An 18204-nucleotide genomic window follows, 5' to 3' on the forward strand; every position below is an offset into this window, starting at 1 on the left:
AGTTTCAGAATATTGATTGTTGTAATTAGAAAGTAATTCTGGTGCTCCGTTGGTTATCCTGCAGACGTCTGCAGTGGGAATATCAAGATCTTCAAAGGCTATCTTTGTTTTCATATGTCTTTATAATAATTTTTCAAAACCAGTGTTAGTTCCTGCACTGCCTTACCATTGGTCTGCATCTCATCCCGCAGCCCACTTGGGAAGCTCTCCAGCAAAAGTCCAAAGGCCTTGAACACTTGATTCCTGCTCTTCTGTCATTTCCTCTATTTGAAAGTTAAAGAAATTTAGGAGTATTGCAGGAAGAGTGGAACCAGTTTTGTCAGATGATGGCAGTGTTGTTGGGGCTGTCTTCTCTTACTGATTTCCTTCTGAGAAGCAGAAGAGCAGCTTGTTCCAGCGATGTTGAACATCACTCCCTGTGGAGGCTGATCAGCCGTCATCCACAGACCTGGGCGAGCCTATTGATTTCCTTCTGAGAAGCAGGAGAGCAGCTTGTTCCAGCCATGTTGAACATCACTCCCTGTGGAGAGTGCTCAGCCGTCATCCACAGACCTGGGCGAGCCTCTAGCATCTCCTCATACAGGCTGGGGCTGGCTGGCAGCAGCAATGCAAGTAACAACTGTCGAGTGCTCTGGTGGAAAACAGGCTGTAGTCTGCTTCCCTTTGCTTGGGTAACTTTGTGTCTAGTCCTCTTGCTCTTTAATAGGGATACACTTGCAAAAGATTGGCAAGGGAGGAAGTGTTGCCCCAGCAGGGTTTTCCAGTCTGTTTAATTATAGTTTTTCAAAACTAGGAATTTGATATATTTGTTTATTGATTGAGTCATACTAGTGGCTGTTAGTTGGTCTCAACCTTAGGAGGAAGGGAAGTAAAGGGTCTGGACTTTGTTTTTTTTCTTTATTTATAATATGCCTGTCTGTCTTGAGACATAATTCTACAAATAAAAAGTGATCTGTTCTCTCAAGTGTGACTTTACCCAGTAATTAGCACTAACACACCTCCATTTATCTACTGTCCCTCCTGGGGGAAAAACACCTAATCTAGAACTGGAGGGCAAGCCTGGGCTGGCTGTCACGGCTGCGTGTTGTGGAGTTGAGCCTTGGCAGTCTGCGTGCCTGCCTGTCTGTGGACCTGCTAGTTGGTCATGCTTACACTGTTTTTTTTAACATACTTCTGGTGCCAGTTCTAACTGTCCTGCTTCCATCCACACCTTGAAACCCAGGATTGCACAGCATACAGCAGAGTGGGAACTGTTGGGCTTGCAGCCAGTCTTCCCAGCCTTTCTTAGGTTCATGAAGAAGCCCCTGTGCACAGACCTCCCTCAGCTGTGGGGCGCTGTCCTTCCCCTCTGGTTCTCCCAGTCCCCTGCATATCAGGCTCTGCCTGCTGGCACGTCTCTGTGCCTTCCTGCCTGGACTTGCTCCGCTGTCCTGCAGAGGGAAGCAGAAGAGAAGGCAGGAGCCTGAACAGAAGTTGATATGCAGACATGGATGTGCCATGGGAGAGGTGAGACCACGTTCAAGCCAGGTCTCATGTGGCTTGCTCACTGGCTTTCCTTCATAGTGCCATGGTTCTTGTGGTACTGGAGAAGCTACTGGCCAGCTCCCCTTTGTCATACTGGGAATCTTGCTTACATGCTTAAGGCTGCTGCCACAGCTCGGGCCAGCTGTGTATGACAGCCCTGGGCTTGCAACACCACTCCACACTGTGTTGACTGTCAGATGTGAACCTCCAGCTCTTCACTGCTCTCCTCCAAGTGCAGATAGCCACCAAACTTCAGGCATCCTGCCCGAATTCAGCTGCTGGAGGCACATCACATGCTGGAAGCTGATAGGCATGGGTCCTGTGTGTCCATAGCACTGCCAGGAAGCTTTTTATCAGTCAGCTTTGTCATGAAGTGGTGTGAAGTCTAGTCCTGGAGTGTTAGACATCATCCTTGTGCTTCTGCAGGTTTATGTAGATGAGCCCCTGTGCAAATAGGTTTCCACTGGCATAATTTCATCATGACTCTGTTTTTGTGCCCTTTCCCTCTCTGTCAGAGTTTTGCAGAGGCCTTACCTGCTCTAGAGAAGCACAGTTGGAAAGCAGCTTTTGGAGAGTCCCTTTCCGTGGGTCACGTTGTGAGCAGCAACACTGGAACTTCGGAAAACTCACATTCAATCTTTTTACTTTGTTCCAGTTCCAGTTAGAAGAGTTTTCCAAAACACCATTGCCCTGTTGTCTAGAAGTGTTCTGATTACCAGTCTGTCTTCAGACAATGTTGCTGTACAGAAGCTGTCTTTAAACTTAGTAGTTTTTCTTCCTTGCTTTTTCCCCCCTGCATCCCATGGTCATCTCATTATATTGATAGACTCTTCCTTCTTTTCTGTCTTTATTTTGCTTAACTGAGCAAGCCAAGCTCTCTGTTTTTTCTACTAAAGTAGGCTTCCATGTCAGTTCAATTGTCCAGTTTAATTTTTTAGCTTTTTGTTCTTTTTTTTTCAAATAATGAATCTTTCCTGATTTTCTCAGGATACAAGTTGGAGCAAGCTTTGCAGTCTCCCCCAGGAGTTCCTCAGCCCAGTCTGTTTCCCAGAGGTTCCAGAGGAACCATTTAGTTCATCAAAACTTGCTCTTTGGAAATCACAGATCTTAAACAAAATTAGCCTTCCTATTATCCTTCCCACTTATCTAAACTGAATCACTTCATGGTCCCCTGTTCCAAAGTTGTCCTCATTACTTAAGATAAAGAGCAGAAAAGAATCTATTCTTGTTCATTCAGCAACATGGATAAAGAAACTTGTCAGCTGTCACATCTAGGAATAACTGGCCTTACCATGGTTAATAGCATTTGTTCTCCAATCTGTACTGTGAAGTTAGTCTCCCATGTTGACATCCCCATTTCTTTAATGATGTAGAGCTCTATCCAGATCCGTGCAAGAAGTCAAGAGCAAAACCAGTGTCTTTCTCTTAGGAGTCTTCTTTGACCATCTTTCCGCGGCATTTCCAAACATTCTCTGTTCTCTTCTCTTTTTTTTCCAAAGTCTGCTGTTTCATTATTGCATGACAGTATCTTACCGTATAAAACCCATATTTCTTTTCCTTGAAAAGCACAGACCTTTTGACACGTGTTTCAATAATAATTGCTGTTCCACCCTGTTTGTGAATTTTCCTGTAATAACACTAGTGCCTTGAGTGTTCCTCTTTTATTATGTCAGTCTGCCTGCATTATTAGCACACAGCTATTTTAGTTGCTGTGTTTTTCATTCACGTTTTTGGCTTATTTTTGGTTTTAGACTGCATTTGACTCCCTAGCCAAGGCTGTATATGGTCCTTTAGCTGACAGTGTCACATGCCTAGCCCCTTTTCTCATCATTAGTAGCATTTTTTTCCTTCAAATCCCTGAAGTACATTTCTCACTGTTGCTTTCATGTTTATCTGACATTTTCCCCGTTGCTTTCTGGATCCTGAAACCAGTGTGGAATTTATGTTTACCTCCCCCAGCTTTGCCCTGCCGTGTTCATACTGTGGGTTGTACCATGCTGGTTCCAGTAGTTGGGATGTTTGGGTGAAGCCCTCCTGAAGACTCGTCTTGCAGTGAAAGTACCCAAAAGCCACCTTTACCTGCAGAAGCAGTAACTGAGAGGTGGGGACTGTAAGCATCTCCCCAAGGGTCACTCAGGCTATGTGAGCTGTGTTGGTTCTTTTCCAATCGGCACGTCCTTCACTTGCTAGACCGAAAGACACGCTCGATTCTCAAGGTCTGATGGACACAAATGTACTTTGAAATGGCATGAGAAGGAAATGAGTGCCTACAACAAACACTTGTATGGGACAATAAGGTATGGTTTATTTGCTCTTAAATGGCCAGAGGTTTGTAGAGGGCTTCCTCCTGCCAGCCATCCTCCCACTTTGCTGGAAGAAAAACCTATTGTTAGCAGCAGGGACATTATGAAAGCTTGAGCTCGAGCAGTGGTGACCTTAATGTCCCAGTTAGAGGTAGTACACGTCTGCATAACAGGTGACAAAGAGCCTGTGTGTTTGTGTGTATGTGTATCCTTTGGTCCAAAAAAATGTGTGTGCAACCTGTAAGGCTGCCAGGAGTTACAGCCCTCATAATCCCCTCTTCCACTGTAGAAGCTGTGGCTGCAGCAATCAGTTAAGAAGATGGTTGAAATTCCTGATCCCAAATTAGGTAAGTACATGATGGAGCAGCAAATTGTTTCTCTCTTCTGTGCGAGGCTGACTGGCTAGTATTCTCTCCAGCTGATGTTTTCTGTTCAGTGCTACAAGCTGCACAGTCTGAATGGAGTAAAAAAAAACTTTACTGTTGTCTTTGTGATGGGTAAATTTTATTTTCACATCCTTCAGCACTGAAAATTGAGTTTGCCAGTAATGTACACCAAAATGAAAAATTATTTTAAAAATAAAGGAACAAGAACAAAGCAAACATCTCTGCCCTGTTTTTAAGCAAAGATTGTACTATATTACGCCGTTTTTATGTATAAGATGTGTATCTTGGCTGTCTTTAGTCAGCTGTCTCTTAAAAGATTTTTATCTTACTCTGGTACAATATGTATTAGTGTTGTGAGTCTTTCTTTCAATAGTTGATATTAATCTTTACTGCTGAGATGAAAAGTTAGGATTATGTGTTTTGGTTTCATACAGCTTTCCAAATGATAGTTGAACATTTTTGAGTTTGGGCATGTGTGTGACTTTCTGTAGCTCTTTCTCCTGCCGTTCCTTTTATAAATTCTTTTTAACAATAACATACGTTGTAACTGTTTGCTTATACAGTTTTTCAGCTGATAAAATGATATTGTTAGAGAATGGAAATTGTATGTGTAGTTTCATGAGGATACAAGTTTAACAAAATAGAGGAGCAGGAAGAAGGTCTGCTACAAATGTTCTGTGTTTTTGAAAATTAGACCTCTCAGAATAATTTGTGCCACAGCTTACTTGGCAGTGCCGGAAATGAACTTAAAAGACAGGAAAAATTATTGGTTTGTTTAGACTCGTACCTTTCTTCTTCTGTGTCTCATACTAGATCCTTTCAAAGGAGTGGGAGAACCACTGTGACTGCCAGACCAATATTGTCTTGCTAGTGAAATTGCTCCCTCCTGGCCTCTATTATATAGCTTCCAGAATTCTCATTCTTGGTCTTACGTGCACTGTTGTTGAGGTATGAATATAATTTCTTATTTCTTCCCAAGATCTTGGTTCTGAATCCTATTGGTTTACCATACCCTTCCACAAGTATTCTGTTTATTTTAAGAGCTCTTCTCAACCTTACTTAAATATTTCAGAAGTGGACTCAGTGGCATCCTACAACAAGGATTTTGACAGAATTACAGTACTTACAGTTCTTTTCAGGTATTTCTTTCTGTCTTGCACATTGCAGTTTTATTTTCATAGCTATGTTCTTATTCTGTCATCAGGCAAAATAAATTAAAAATAGGGAAAAAAACCAAAAAAAACCCCAGAAAAACAAACAGGGGAAAAAAACTTTAACTCTATTAATTATTTTCTATGTCTTTGACCTAACCTGACTCATACCAAGGTTAACCATCATGATGTGGGAAGGGAAAAGGCACGTCTGTGAACAGACAGGTTCAGTAGGGGCAAGCTGCTGTTTGCACTTTGCAGTTTAATAAGCCTAAAGGTAAAAGGTGGAAGACAGAGTGTTGCTTTTGCGAAGTTTTCCTGCTGCTGAAAATGGAAAATATTGAAGAATCGAATCACAAAAAATGTGCAGCAATGGGCTGTGCTGAGAATTGAGGCAGGGAGGAAAAAGACTGGTCTTGTAGAAAAGGAATAAACTGGACTTTTATCTTCTGAGTACAGGGACAGTAAGTTTTATGCATTCCAGCTAGAGTAGAGCATTTGAATGGAAAAAAAGCAGCGGAGGATACTGAGACAGAGGTAGAAGCGGCCAAAAACTGGCCTACTGAATGGTGAACTGAAATTCTTTGCAAAAGAAGTTCTATTTTAGATGTAGTAACTTTAAATTACAAGAAGATCTTATAAATTCCTTCCTGATGAGTTAACATGGCAATGGTTGTAGTGTACAGATGGTGCAGTTTATTTGCTAACTATATTTTTTACGTCAGTTGGCAGTAACATTTTAGTAGTACCTAAATATGCATCTTAAGTGCCTCTCTCTAGGCATCTGTGCTGGAAAATTCAGGCCATGGTTGCTTCGAACTACTTCAATTGCTATTTTCTTTAAAACCTTATAGTATGGCTGTAAAAATAAATACCTTCTAGGAAAATCAAAAGGGACTGTGTTATCCTAATTTTTGTGAGAGTTTAGTTGGAAGAGGATGGATTTGATGCATTCAGTGAAATCAGATCAAGGTTTGAAATAAAAGTATCAAAATAATATGAATTATTGTAAAACACTTCCTCTCTCTATGAAATGAACTCAGATCAGAGATCACAAACATAATAAAAGGACAGCTGTCACATCCGGCTCTCTCGGGTACCTGTTTGTTTTAAATGATTTTTTGTCAATTCTGGAATAAACAGTCTGACACCTGAGGGTTACCCTCTGCATTGCTGAGCGCTTGTATGTAGTCTCATGCCAAAATATTTCATGCCTGCTGTTTCCCCACTTCACATGTCTGTGCAGGACAGATTCAGATCTATACAGGTAATGTGCAGAGTGACGTTTGGCTCAAAGCGCGTCTTGACGATATGCACTAGATCATCATTCCACAGAGTATTAACTTGTAGGTTAGTTCCTCGGTGAAAGAACTAGATGCTCTTTACCAATTTGCTGTTCACTTTCGAACACTTTGCTGAATAGGAGCTTGAATCTAAAATGCAGCAAACAGACCCTCCATGAGGCTTGTGACTTATCCTTCGTTGGTATTGTCTTCATCAAGTTTTGTCTTTGAAAGCTTTGCTGGCAAAAACAACAGTAGACTCCACTGCGAGGGGAGGTGCTGCAGCAGTGGTGGAGTTCCTGCCCATTGTTGGCTTTGAACTGTGTACGGCTGTGTGCTTTCATGCCTTATGAGTGTGTGTAGGTGCTTAAGGTTTCTTCCAGGTCATTTCTGGTACCCTGTGAAGGACACTTGGTGGATGAGAGACCAAGCACTGAAACTTCAGATTGTAGTGTGAAGCACTGAGCATATAGACAGCAGTTGTCTGTTAGGGCTGAGACTGCTGGCAAATTTTGACACTTTTTTTGTCACTCTCCAATGTTGCCTGTTTGAGACTTTGAAGTACTCTTCCTTCTTTGTACAACACTCACAATCCTTCCTCTTCTTTGTTGTTCCTTACTTTCCTCTTTCACTGGGAAAGCTGGGCATCTTCTACTATCCACTAGCAAAAGTGAACGTACAGTTTGTGTATGCAGTCAATTCACCACTTACTTTAATTAGCAAAAAGAAACCAGAATGCATTAATTTAAATACTTAATTTCCTAAATTCCAGAACTTTGTATGTAGTTATTTTTAACCTGATTTCCTAGGGAAATATGTTCCTGCAATCATTTCTCACTAACCACCCACTGTTAATAACTTCAGGAGCCTTTGTTTTGATCGCAGACTTCGGGTAGGGTGGAGATCTCAGTTATGAAATCCACAGCTTCACAAATCCAGACAGGCAGGTAGAAGGGAAAGGATTCAGGCTGGTCAGGCTGCCACGTGAGGATAGCCCAAACTGCTAGAAATGAGAGGATCTGCATGGAAGAGACTTCACAAAGACACCAGCTGTGGGGAAAGGGCCATCAGCGTGGGGGCACTGGTGGGTACCAGGTGTCTGTGCAGGAAATGTCAGTCAAAGGAAAGGTGCCCTTCATTTGCCTGCCTTCAGTGCTGCTCCTCATGGAGTGTGGAGCCTCCTTGGTTCTTCTTCTTGACATCATTCTCAGGAGAACACCTCCAAATTGTGAGCATAAATGCTGCACAAGAATGAACTGACCTTTCAGTTTGCCCTTGGACATTGCTTCTGTACCCTTTTGTGTGGGCTCTGACTGCTGGCCCTCAGCCCTTGACTTCCTTGTGCAGCCAGTCCCTTCTTTTTCTTTTCTCTCTGCAGAAGGACAACCCAAAGCACATTGATTGTCCTGCATCCTACTGACACCGCCCTAGGTGCGTGTCTCCAGGCCCTCTTGCCTCTGCCAAGGCATTATGGAATAGCTGTCTGATTTCTTCAAGAATGTACCAATAAAACAGAGCTAGACACCACAGCAGGTGTGGATGGGCTTGAATCATGGTCGTGCTTTGGAAAACAGCTGCTGTGGATGCAGTTGTGTGTTGTAAACAGCTCATGTTAGTGTCATGAAGTCATTACAGAAACATGGTGGTACCATTAGTGGTCCAAAGGCTAAGAATGCACCTTTCTAGATAAACTGGTTTCATCAACTTCATCTCAATGCACAGAGCTGGTTACACAAACAAAACGCAGAGTCTTTTCCAGTTGTGTCCTTTTATTCTTTCAACAGCAAATTTCACATTATGCTACAATGTTTCCCAGTGGTGGGATCTTACTTAAAGTAAAACAAGAAAGCAAAATTTAGGAACAGGTAGTAATCAGATGCTGAAGTTGGCTGTATCAGTTATCATACAGGAAATTCAGCTTCTAAAAATTTTCTGATTTTGTGGTATGAAAGAATTCTGATTTGGTTTGGCTTATTTCACAGGTTTCTTTTCTATTTATCTTGCTTTTAAATGTTAGATAGATTATCTCTCTTCAGTTTGACTAGAGAGAAACTCCTGCTGTGTGGGCTGTGTGCTGTGTGGACCCAGTCCTGCACCATGGCACGTGTTCAGGAGTGAAGCTGTTGGGAAATGGCACTTTCAGCGTACGAGCTCGCAGCAGGAACACTGCTTCTGATGTATCTTCAGACTTGAAGATAACCATGAGTTGGTAAAGCTGCATTTCTGAGGAATCTGCTGGTGACTTTTGGAAAAGGATATGCTGACCTGTCCAAGAGACAGACAGGCACCTGCTTTCCAGTATGGGAGCACCTCTTACACTAATTTAGTTTGCTACGGCTTCAACTTTAGTTTTACTCTTGCTACACTCTTGCTCGATTTACTGTTTCAGCAATTAAATGATAGAGTAGACATTAGAAGTGTGTTTCCAGCTATTCACAGAAAAATAACTTAAACTAATAAAAAATCCCTTGTTTTTCTTAATTGGTCAAGTGAATTTCTCTTTTGCTTAAGCAGATATTGAAATACTCTCTCTGTCATCTGTATTGTTAATCAATTGCAGAACTTTATACCACATGGCATTACTCTACTGGAAATAGATTTGAAATATATAAAGGTAGAATATACATATATTTTTAACAGTGAAAAGTAATTTTCTGGCATAATAGCCAAAATAAAGTGCTATGAAGCTATTAGCAGTAAATTGTAATTTCTTGTATGTAATTTAGTATACTGATAAGCTGGGGGGGGGGGGGGGGGCAAAAAAAACCCCAACAAAAAAACCAGAACTAATTAGACATTCAGTTTAATACTCATTAGTCATTCAGTTTAGCAGCACAGAGGCAGCAGTCGGCCAGGGTGTGCTTTTTTATGTCTGCTTCAATTGCACACTTCATTTATTTGGACATGGCATAGGCGGCTTTCTCTGTCGCACGGCATCACTGCACGATTAGCACGTTGCGCCCCAGGGCAGCTGGGACGCTTTGCTGGGGCAGATGTTCTTTTCAGCTTATTCACTGGCCGTTCTGGGGTTGTTTACTGTTGTCATAGCTACCTACATTGCCATAGCAGCTGAGCTGCTGTGTGTGAAGCAAGTGAATATAGTTATAAAAGGATCATATTTTGTTCTGTCTCTGTAACTTACCATCTGTCAACTGACTGTTCGTGATGGATTTAGAAACCAATTTAAGAATTAACAGCAGCCGGACAATGATTTTTGCTTATATTAAAGTGACAATGGATGAGGATGCAGATAAGTTGGTGCTTCAGTGAAATGCTAGTTTCTTTTTTTCCCTTAACTGTAGCAATTTGGCTTCCAACACTTTCTCAAACATCGCTGAAATCCTTATTGACAAATCGAAATGATCAAGTGTCATCTTCTGTACTTGCTCAGGTGTAGGTGTTCTTGCGCTTTCCCACTCTCCTGTCAGCTCATCCCTGTGTGTTGCTTACAAATCGTGCTGTTGCACCTGCTTTCACAGATCCCTTGTAATGAAATCTAAATGCTCTCCACAGAACTGAATAGTCAATTCATAAGCCTAACAGCGAGGGTATCATGTACACATGAGTACGGTTTGGTGATTTTCATCACTGCGCTCTACTTAATGATAGCAATGGGATCATATGCAAGTTTGGGGGTAAATCTAATGTGTGATCAATGAGCCCTCTGGATAATGAACTCTTATACCTTTTCACTGCAGAGATTTGGTTGAACCTATAGTTTAGCAACGGGGGCAAGAAGATTAGCCCAGTTGTAAATAATGTATTTATTGGTTGATTTTTCCAGATCCTGACATTGATGCTGCCACTGCCATGATGCTTTTGAATACTCCCCCTGAGATACAAGCAGGTTGTGAGTAGATATTTCTATAGCATATAGCAACATAGACGTGTAAAGTTAATATTCTCTTTTATAAGTATACAGCATATCAGATAAAAAGAAGGAATTAATGAAGAAATACAACTTCCCATGTAGACCCTTACACTTCCTTGACCCTTACATGAGTACAATTTTGTGGTTCGTATTACATTCTTTGTCACATGAATAATAGTAATCCGTGATCTCTAATGTAAAAGAGGAGTTATTGTTATTCATGACTTACACATAATTGAGTAACGTGTTATTATCTATACTGATAGAAAGACCTGGGGCAACAGCCAGGAGAAAGGCAGGGAGAGAAAGAGAGCAAGAGAGCGAAGGGGACATGGCATATGGTTTTGTTTTCATTTTGTTTTGATTTGACTCTCATCGTGTGAGTTACCACAGCCATCTGGATACTTTCCATTCACTTGGGCACTGTTTCAACTCCTTCCCTGCACACATCCTTCCCGTTTTGCCTTTTTGCTCTGTCTGATGCAAGGCAGTAGGCAGGCTCTGGGGAGTAAGGAAAGGTCTCATTTCCTGACAATACTGTCCTCCTCAGACCCGAGGTTTTGATGCCGTGTATTAACAGAGCCTTGACCCCACTGTATCGGGCTGTGCAAATAGGGTGGGAATCATCCTGCCCCACAGAGCTCACACTGGAGGTATTAAAGGAATCTTAGAGGAATACAGCTGCACAAAAGCAGGGGGTACAAGAAAACAAACATATCTCTGGTCAGCAAGCACGGTAGTAATGCTAAGTGACAGGCAGCTCTAAAAAATAAAGGCAGAAGTTAAAATAGAAGCCATTATCAAGTCTGTCTAGCATCACCACTATTGTTCTAGCTCGCACAACCAAATCCAAATTCCAGGGGAAGCCTTCATTCGCACTTTGATACTCTGCCTGGGGAAGAGAGTCAATTACCATCAAAGCATTTCCTGTGCAGCCGAGGAAAGCTATTGTCAGCCTGCTTTGTGACTCTGCCAGAGAAATGCCTCTTGAGAAGCTCCTCTCTGGAAGAGTGTGATGTACCAAGAAACTGCCCGTTCTGGAAAGAGAGAAGAGTGGTCCTTGTCCTCCTCTCCTAAACAGCCTTCAGGGACTGCACACAGTAAAAGAGCGAGAAATCCCAGCTATGTCTAGGTAGGAAAAAGGAAAGATTTTATCAGGGAGAGGAGGTTATTGCTGGGCTTAGTGGGAAGAATAAAATAAGAGATCTTCAGAGGACCAGAAATTTAAAGAAGCCAGGTTTGTGGGGCAGAGAAAAGGGGAAAAGAAGTTGGGGTAGAATGAGAGTGCAGGGATAAAAGGGTGTATGAGAGAGGGAAGGAGAATCAAAGCACTATGTACATGGAAAATGATGGGGAAAATGCAGAATAATCTGGACTCCTGGAGGAACTGGAGGGCAGGAGAAGATTGCAGACAAGAAAGGGAAGAGATCCATAGTAAGCTGCATGTACTAAACACACACCACAGATTTTTATCACATGCATATATTTGCCAGCATTGCAGGTGTTTGTGTAGAAATGATTTGGAGACTTGGGCACGGTCATTTCATAGAGATCATACCTTGCAGGTTGGCAAATGCCTTATTGCTATTTTAGTTCGTAGAAGCCGCTCTGAGGAAGGAAATTCTAGCCTTCTACGAGTTTGGCATATCTCTGCCCCCATGTCACCTTCCTAGTGGGCTGTTGTGTCAGAACGTCAAAAGTGAGAGGGAGATGAAAGCAGAAAGATGGCTCCTCATTCACATTGCGCCCTCCTTGATGTCCACAAGTAATGACACTTTCCTCTCCGCCTTTAAACTGAAATGCAGGGTCTGCTCAGAAATTCATTAATCCTTCCAAACATTGGGTAGAATTGGCTGGTGCCAGGAGGAAAGGGCAGAAGTTTTTAATTAAAAAGGAGGAATGTCTGTGTGTGTGTGTGAATGGATACCCGAGGAAGTAAATCAGCCTGTCCTACGAACTGCAGTTTGGTCTCACTTAGCTACCATGTTAGGAAAATCTTAGGCAACTTAAAGCAAATTAATTACTACTGCACATTAAGAAACAATTGCATGAAAAATCACATTTAAATTTAGTTTTCAAATAAAAGGCAATGGGACTATAAAAATTTCATTGCAATGCTGAGCATCATCTAGAAGCCCACAGTTCATTCTCTGCTCTGTCAGTGACTACAGTGGTCTGTAAATCAAGCTGTGAATGATCAGGGCAGTAAGCATGCTGGTACTGTCTGATCCCTTGAAGATTTAGAGTGCTGTTCATTGTATCAGACTGTGGTGTCAAGCATGTGCTCAAGCCATCAGGGCTGCAAAATGCCCCATCATCTGAAGAGAGGGGGACATAGTTTACAGTTTGGCCACAGGTGTTAATACCTGAGTGAAAATGTGCTTTTGGTCTGAGACACTGACTCCAAATGTTCCAGTTACTTCCACTACAAAGACTGTCAGGTGGAGGCAGAACCTGAGTGTCATTTCATAGTATAACAACTTAACAAGCCAGAGAGTTTAAAACTCTGGTCTATTTGCCTGTCCTACGGACATTTAACCATCATTGTGAAACATGGATACCTCCAAAGCAGATTGTAACAAGAGTCTGGATTCGTGTTTGTGTGGACGGCTACAGATGTTGGCTTTGACTTTGAAGGCATCTCTTGTATTAAAAGCTATCTTTCAAGCAGGATAAAAGTCCGTGCTTGTCTTGGCAGTGTGGATGCTAAAAGCATCTTTAGGATGAAGGTAGCTACAGCCATCATTCAAAGTCTTATTGAAATGTATTCTTTTAATATAGTCTGTCAGAAAGGCATCCCATCTCAGTGGCATTAGAAAATCCAGAGTAAACTAGTCCTCCTTTGTAACAGATTGATTAATTAGCTTTATGGTTTTAAATGACCATTTAAAATTCCATACCCATGTGAGAAACATGGCTAACCACCACACATGAATTCTAAAATCAATTTTTGCTTTTATATGAAATCTTGAAATAGTGTCTGAGCTGGCACTAACATTGTTTGCCTGTTTGCCATTTACACCTATCAGTCCATGCTTTAGTTTTCTTGGAAAAAAAATGGCAGAATAAAAGAATAAAACACTGTTGCTAGGATTGTGTTTGTGAGGGTTTGACTTTATAGACTCATGAAATTGATTGTTCACATTGTCACTAAAGGTTGGAAATAATGCAATTATAGTTGAGGTGTTGACATCAGAAATCAATTTCTTAAATATTAACACTTTGCAGTATTTTCATAGATCAAGTATTTCTAGATTGTAACTAAAGGCAGAATTTCAAAGTAGCCAGGTCTGTGCAAGACTCTACTGAAACGTACAATCCAGCTGGCACCAAGAATAAAGCATGAAAGAAACTGTGATGTGCTAAGAAAGGACATGTAGGAACATAGTTTCAATACTTTATTTGCTTCAGTTTATGGAAGTCCTTGTATTTCATCAAGTTTTGTATAGTTTTATTATGTTTCAAAAGAAACAGCAACTGAAACACCTGCCTTCTTCAGTAGCAGCTATCACAAGTTAAGAATACTTTGGATTTTATTAGGAGCCAGTACGTGAATATTAATTCCAAAATACATGACTTGCATTGAAAACTTTATTTTGACCTGCAGAGGACTGGGTATGGCCTGGGCCATCTTGGGCAAGTTGCATCAAATTTCTGGGCCTGTTTTCCCTGATGGGAATCTAATTCACAGAGAGGACAGAGGAAAAGGAGATGGTGAACAAACACTAAAGCTCAATTTAGAAGTCATGGGTCCTAACTCAATGAAGCACATGGGCTAGTTTTGTACAGTTGTTAAGATTTTCAATACTTCAGTTCTTACCAGTGTCTTGAAAGGAAATGTTAACAGCTGTCACTCCAGTGTAGCATTCCCAACTTTTTAGTAAAGAGCCTAGTGTCCTGGGCATGTCATTTAGTCTTGCCAAACCATTGTGTTTTGCCATGACTAAAGTGGAGATTTTTTTTGGTGGTTTTGCAGTGTATTTGGACTTCCTCAGATTCAAGTCAGTGTAAGCATTTTAAGTAGCAGTACCTTCTTAATTGATGAGGTTATTCTGAACTTGGAACCATTTGCTCTGAGGGAAGGGCCAGTAAGAAGGGAGCATGTAGTGTATTGATGCTACTGGTACTGCTAGTGAAACAGCACTGCAGCCAAAGTGATTATACTGGAAATCTTGATTTAATTCAAGAAGCTTCTGACTCAGCAATATTATACATAGCTTTGAATTCATGAGTAGTCCTTTGCCCGTTGCTGTATAATTTGGAAATTGCACATAAATGTAAGTACATTGCTCAAGCTGAAGTTTAATACTGCAAACAGCTATAAACAGTGCTTGCAGAAAAGGTTTGGGTAGAAACCAGGAAACTGAGAGTCCTCTCAGCTCTGAACATCCAACTTCTGTGTCTGATACTGCTCATCACTACTCACCCAGGTTAGCTGGAAAGCAGTGGCCTTCAGGAGACTTTGCAACACTGGTTTCCTGGGTGGTTCCTTACAGTAGACTGAAGTGCTTTGGTAGAGATGTTTGGGGGGACATGAGCATGGAGTTTTGCTGGGTACTTCTTGAAAAACAGACTTCCCAAGGGTGACATCAGTGTGTCTCTGGTTTGGAAATCTTTATTAATCTTTGTCTCAAAGCATATAAAACCCAGAATAGATAATATATTTTAAATTTGGTGGGAGGAAAAGTAATTCCCTAAAAAGATCTACTAATACTGTACCTCTATACTTATAAAATTGTACCCTGATTAAATTTGCTTTTTAAGCTAATGCAAGTGGGTTGCATATGTGGAAGATATATTTACAGGAATCAAGACAAAAAATTGAAATAAAATTACTTTAATAACAGACAGAAATCCTACAAGTAGGATCAAATAGAACATGCTGTTTTCTTGGGGCAAGAATCGTTGGCTGTGGTTTTCTACTTATACAAAAAATTACTTGAAAGATTGAATTATTTTTATTAAATTATTAAATACATAAGGTATGAGTGTGATAGGATTATCAGGATACACTTCTCTCCCTGCCTCCCTCAAATTTTTGTTTAGAGTAAATGGCTTGTTAGATGCATCTTTGATTTGCAGTTTGTTAGGACTACAGACTATAGAATTTAGGAGCTGTAAAATTGTCCTTGAGCAGTAAAATAGAAGAATTTAGGCAGATGGAATCAAATTTATGCCTGGGATAAGAAAGTTGAAGTGAATAAAGTTATACATTTGGCAGGTAACATTTGCTTTTGGCAACTTCTGATGTCCCATTGATTATACATCATTAGCAATTTCCTATTTTCAGTTCTTGTAGCCTGAGATAAAGTATTCTGCTAAACACTGTCCTGGAACAGAGATTGGCAGAGAGAAGCTGAAGCGGACATATATTAGCAGAGACTCAGTATCTCTTGTCTCTAATGGTTTCTTCTGTGCTACAAGAGATGGGTCAGGGAAGAGAGCCCTGAAATAAATGCATGTGCCACATGATGACAGAAGAGGCAGAGAACCAGTCTGTCCCCACAAGATACCTTTATACTCCAGTGTTCCGCTTTTTCAAAGTTTGTTTTCAGTAGATATTACGCAGTCTTCCTCACTAGTCTAAATGTTGGCTACCTTGAGCTAGACAGTTTAATGAAGTGTATGTTTGTTTCCTGGGTGACATAAAGAACATGTTTGTTAACCGCTTTCTTTTTAATTTCCTTGATTGACGACAAAACACTCTCAACACTGATACTTCATTTAATTTCCATGTGCCAACATCGAACCAAGAAGTTGGTTTCCTTATTTAGTGAGCTGTTGAGGTGTCAGTGTGTCCGATGACTCTATCCATTGAGTATTTCCTCCTTCTTTTCCATTTCAGTTTTGCCAAACTGTTATATTGTGTGTTAGACAATCAAGTCTTCAGGGAAGGACCCAGTCTAACATAGTTGTGATTGTTGTGAAGGTCTTTGAGGAGGTTGTTAGCTCAGCTATGAAAGAAGTCCATAGTTTGGGATATTCTATTCAGATAATGTGCACTCAAGTCCATGCTCTGAATTAAAACAGTCCTGCTCTGCATGTGGGGTGATCATGTGGCATTGTACTCATTCTCTACTTCCTGAGGCTGAGTACAGGCTACAAAACAACACTGGACTTTTGAGGGCTTCTGCTGGATCTTTTTAATGCTATCTGAACATAATCTGATGGATTCAGACTACGGTATGTTCTCCTACATGGCATTCATTTTGTTGTCTGTTAAACTGTAATGTGGAAGTTAGCTACAAAAGACAGAGAGCTTATTTTTCCCCTTGGAGAATTTCAGAGATACAGTCTTGATTTTTGACGTTGAATGCATCGCTTTTCTCCGCAGTTAGCCAGTGGAGACTTGAAATGCCGGCAGCTCCTCCTCAGGTTGTGGAATTCCACCAGAGCAGTGTAAGATCCAAAAATCATTTCGCCATTCATGCAGCAGATTAGGGGCAGATTTTCTATATACTGTTTAACTCTACTCCAGTGGAAGTATTTCCTGGTTTTAAGCTTCCTGAGCACAGGATGATATCCAGTGCCTCCTTGAAAACATAGCAGTGGTGAAAGCTGAAAGGTGAATAATGATTTTGTTGTTTCAGACTCTTTGCATTTCGCTAGGAACATTTTGTGAAAGAGGAAACCTTTATCAGAGAGATGCACAGATCTTTTTGCATTGTTTTCTTGAGCTGAGTTTCTCAGACTTAAACATCTCTTGGCACTTGCACAGAAGAGGTGTAAATTACATTTCACACTTCCGCCTAGGAATTGGGAGCCATGTAACCTGCCTGTTCTGTTGGTTAAAGAAGCATTAGAAAAGAGGAGTCTGGACTGTAGGGTGTTAGTCCAGACTGGCACTGATTGATGATATCGCTTAGAGTAAATTATCTTACCTCCACACCTTGAATCTTCAATCTAAAATATAAATACCTCACCTCAAAGTATGGTTTTGAAACATAATTAAAGCTTGTAAGGCATAAATGTATCTTTGGAATAAAAGCACCACCTATTTTCCAGTAAATAATCCACAATCTTTCAAAAGTACCAGCATGTGAAAATAATTCCTTTGATAATAAGTAGCTGTCTTCATAGAGCCTGCACAAAGACAGGGCAGTGTCTGGGCAGCAGGGACAATGTATTAGCAGTTATATTTATAGATTTTTTAAAAATAATTAGTATCATTTTGCGAAGGATGGGTATTGATGCTTTAGATGCTGTAAGTAGAGATGTGTGAGCAATAAGAGATCAGTCTTACAGCGGTACATTGGTTGTGTGGGTAACTAGAAATTAATAACTTCTACTATTGAATTATTTTGATCCTGCTTTTAATTTTCAGTTTGGAATGCTACAGTAACTAATTTAGCAGCAAGTTGTGGTGTGTTTTTTTTTTGTTACGGTTCCAGATGTTAACTGAAGCGATGCACTGCATCACCCAACATCCTGCAGTTGATCCCTTGCATACAACCCTTCTGTTTGTCTGTCTGCATAACTTAACTAGTGCTGTAGTGGTATTGCTGCATCGTTATTCAGAGAGTTTGTGGAAACTAAAGTAAAAATCAGTAGCAATAGCACTACTGTTGCAAGCTGAAATGGTTATTGAATTCTGAGTGGTGATTTCAATATACGGGCTGTGGTGTGTACTTCAGAGAGGAGGTAGAATCATATTTAAGGCCCTTTCTGGCACAGATAGTCCTGCTG

At 40.9% G+C, this 18204-nt stretch overlaps 1 protein-coding gene across 1 annotated transcript in view; it reads left to right on the top strand.

The window, feature by feature from the left end:
- Window positions 1-4146: 4146 nt before the first annotated feature.
- The window catches only part of LOC104528841 (forkhead box protein N3-like), a 27736-nt gene continuing 13678 nt past the window's right edge, over window positions 4147-18204 (top strand). Inside the window, exons 1-2 of the mRNA XM_010172975.2 lie at window positions 4147-4174; window positions 10432-10497. Coding sequence (XP_010171277.2) covers window positions 4147-4174; window positions 10432-10497 — 94 coding nt within the window. The remainder of the gene's footprint in view (window positions 4175-10431; window positions 10498-18204) is intronic.

Source organism: Antrostomus carolinensis, unplaced genomic scaffold (genome assembly GCF_000700745.2).
Source record: "Antrostomus carolinensis isolate BGI_N321 unplaced genomic scaffold, ASM70074v2 scaffold3318, whole genome shotgun sequence".
NCBI classification, from domain to species: domain Eukaryota; kingdom Metazoa; phylum Chordata; class Aves; order Caprimulgiformes; family Caprimulgidae; genus Antrostomus; species Antrostomus carolinensis.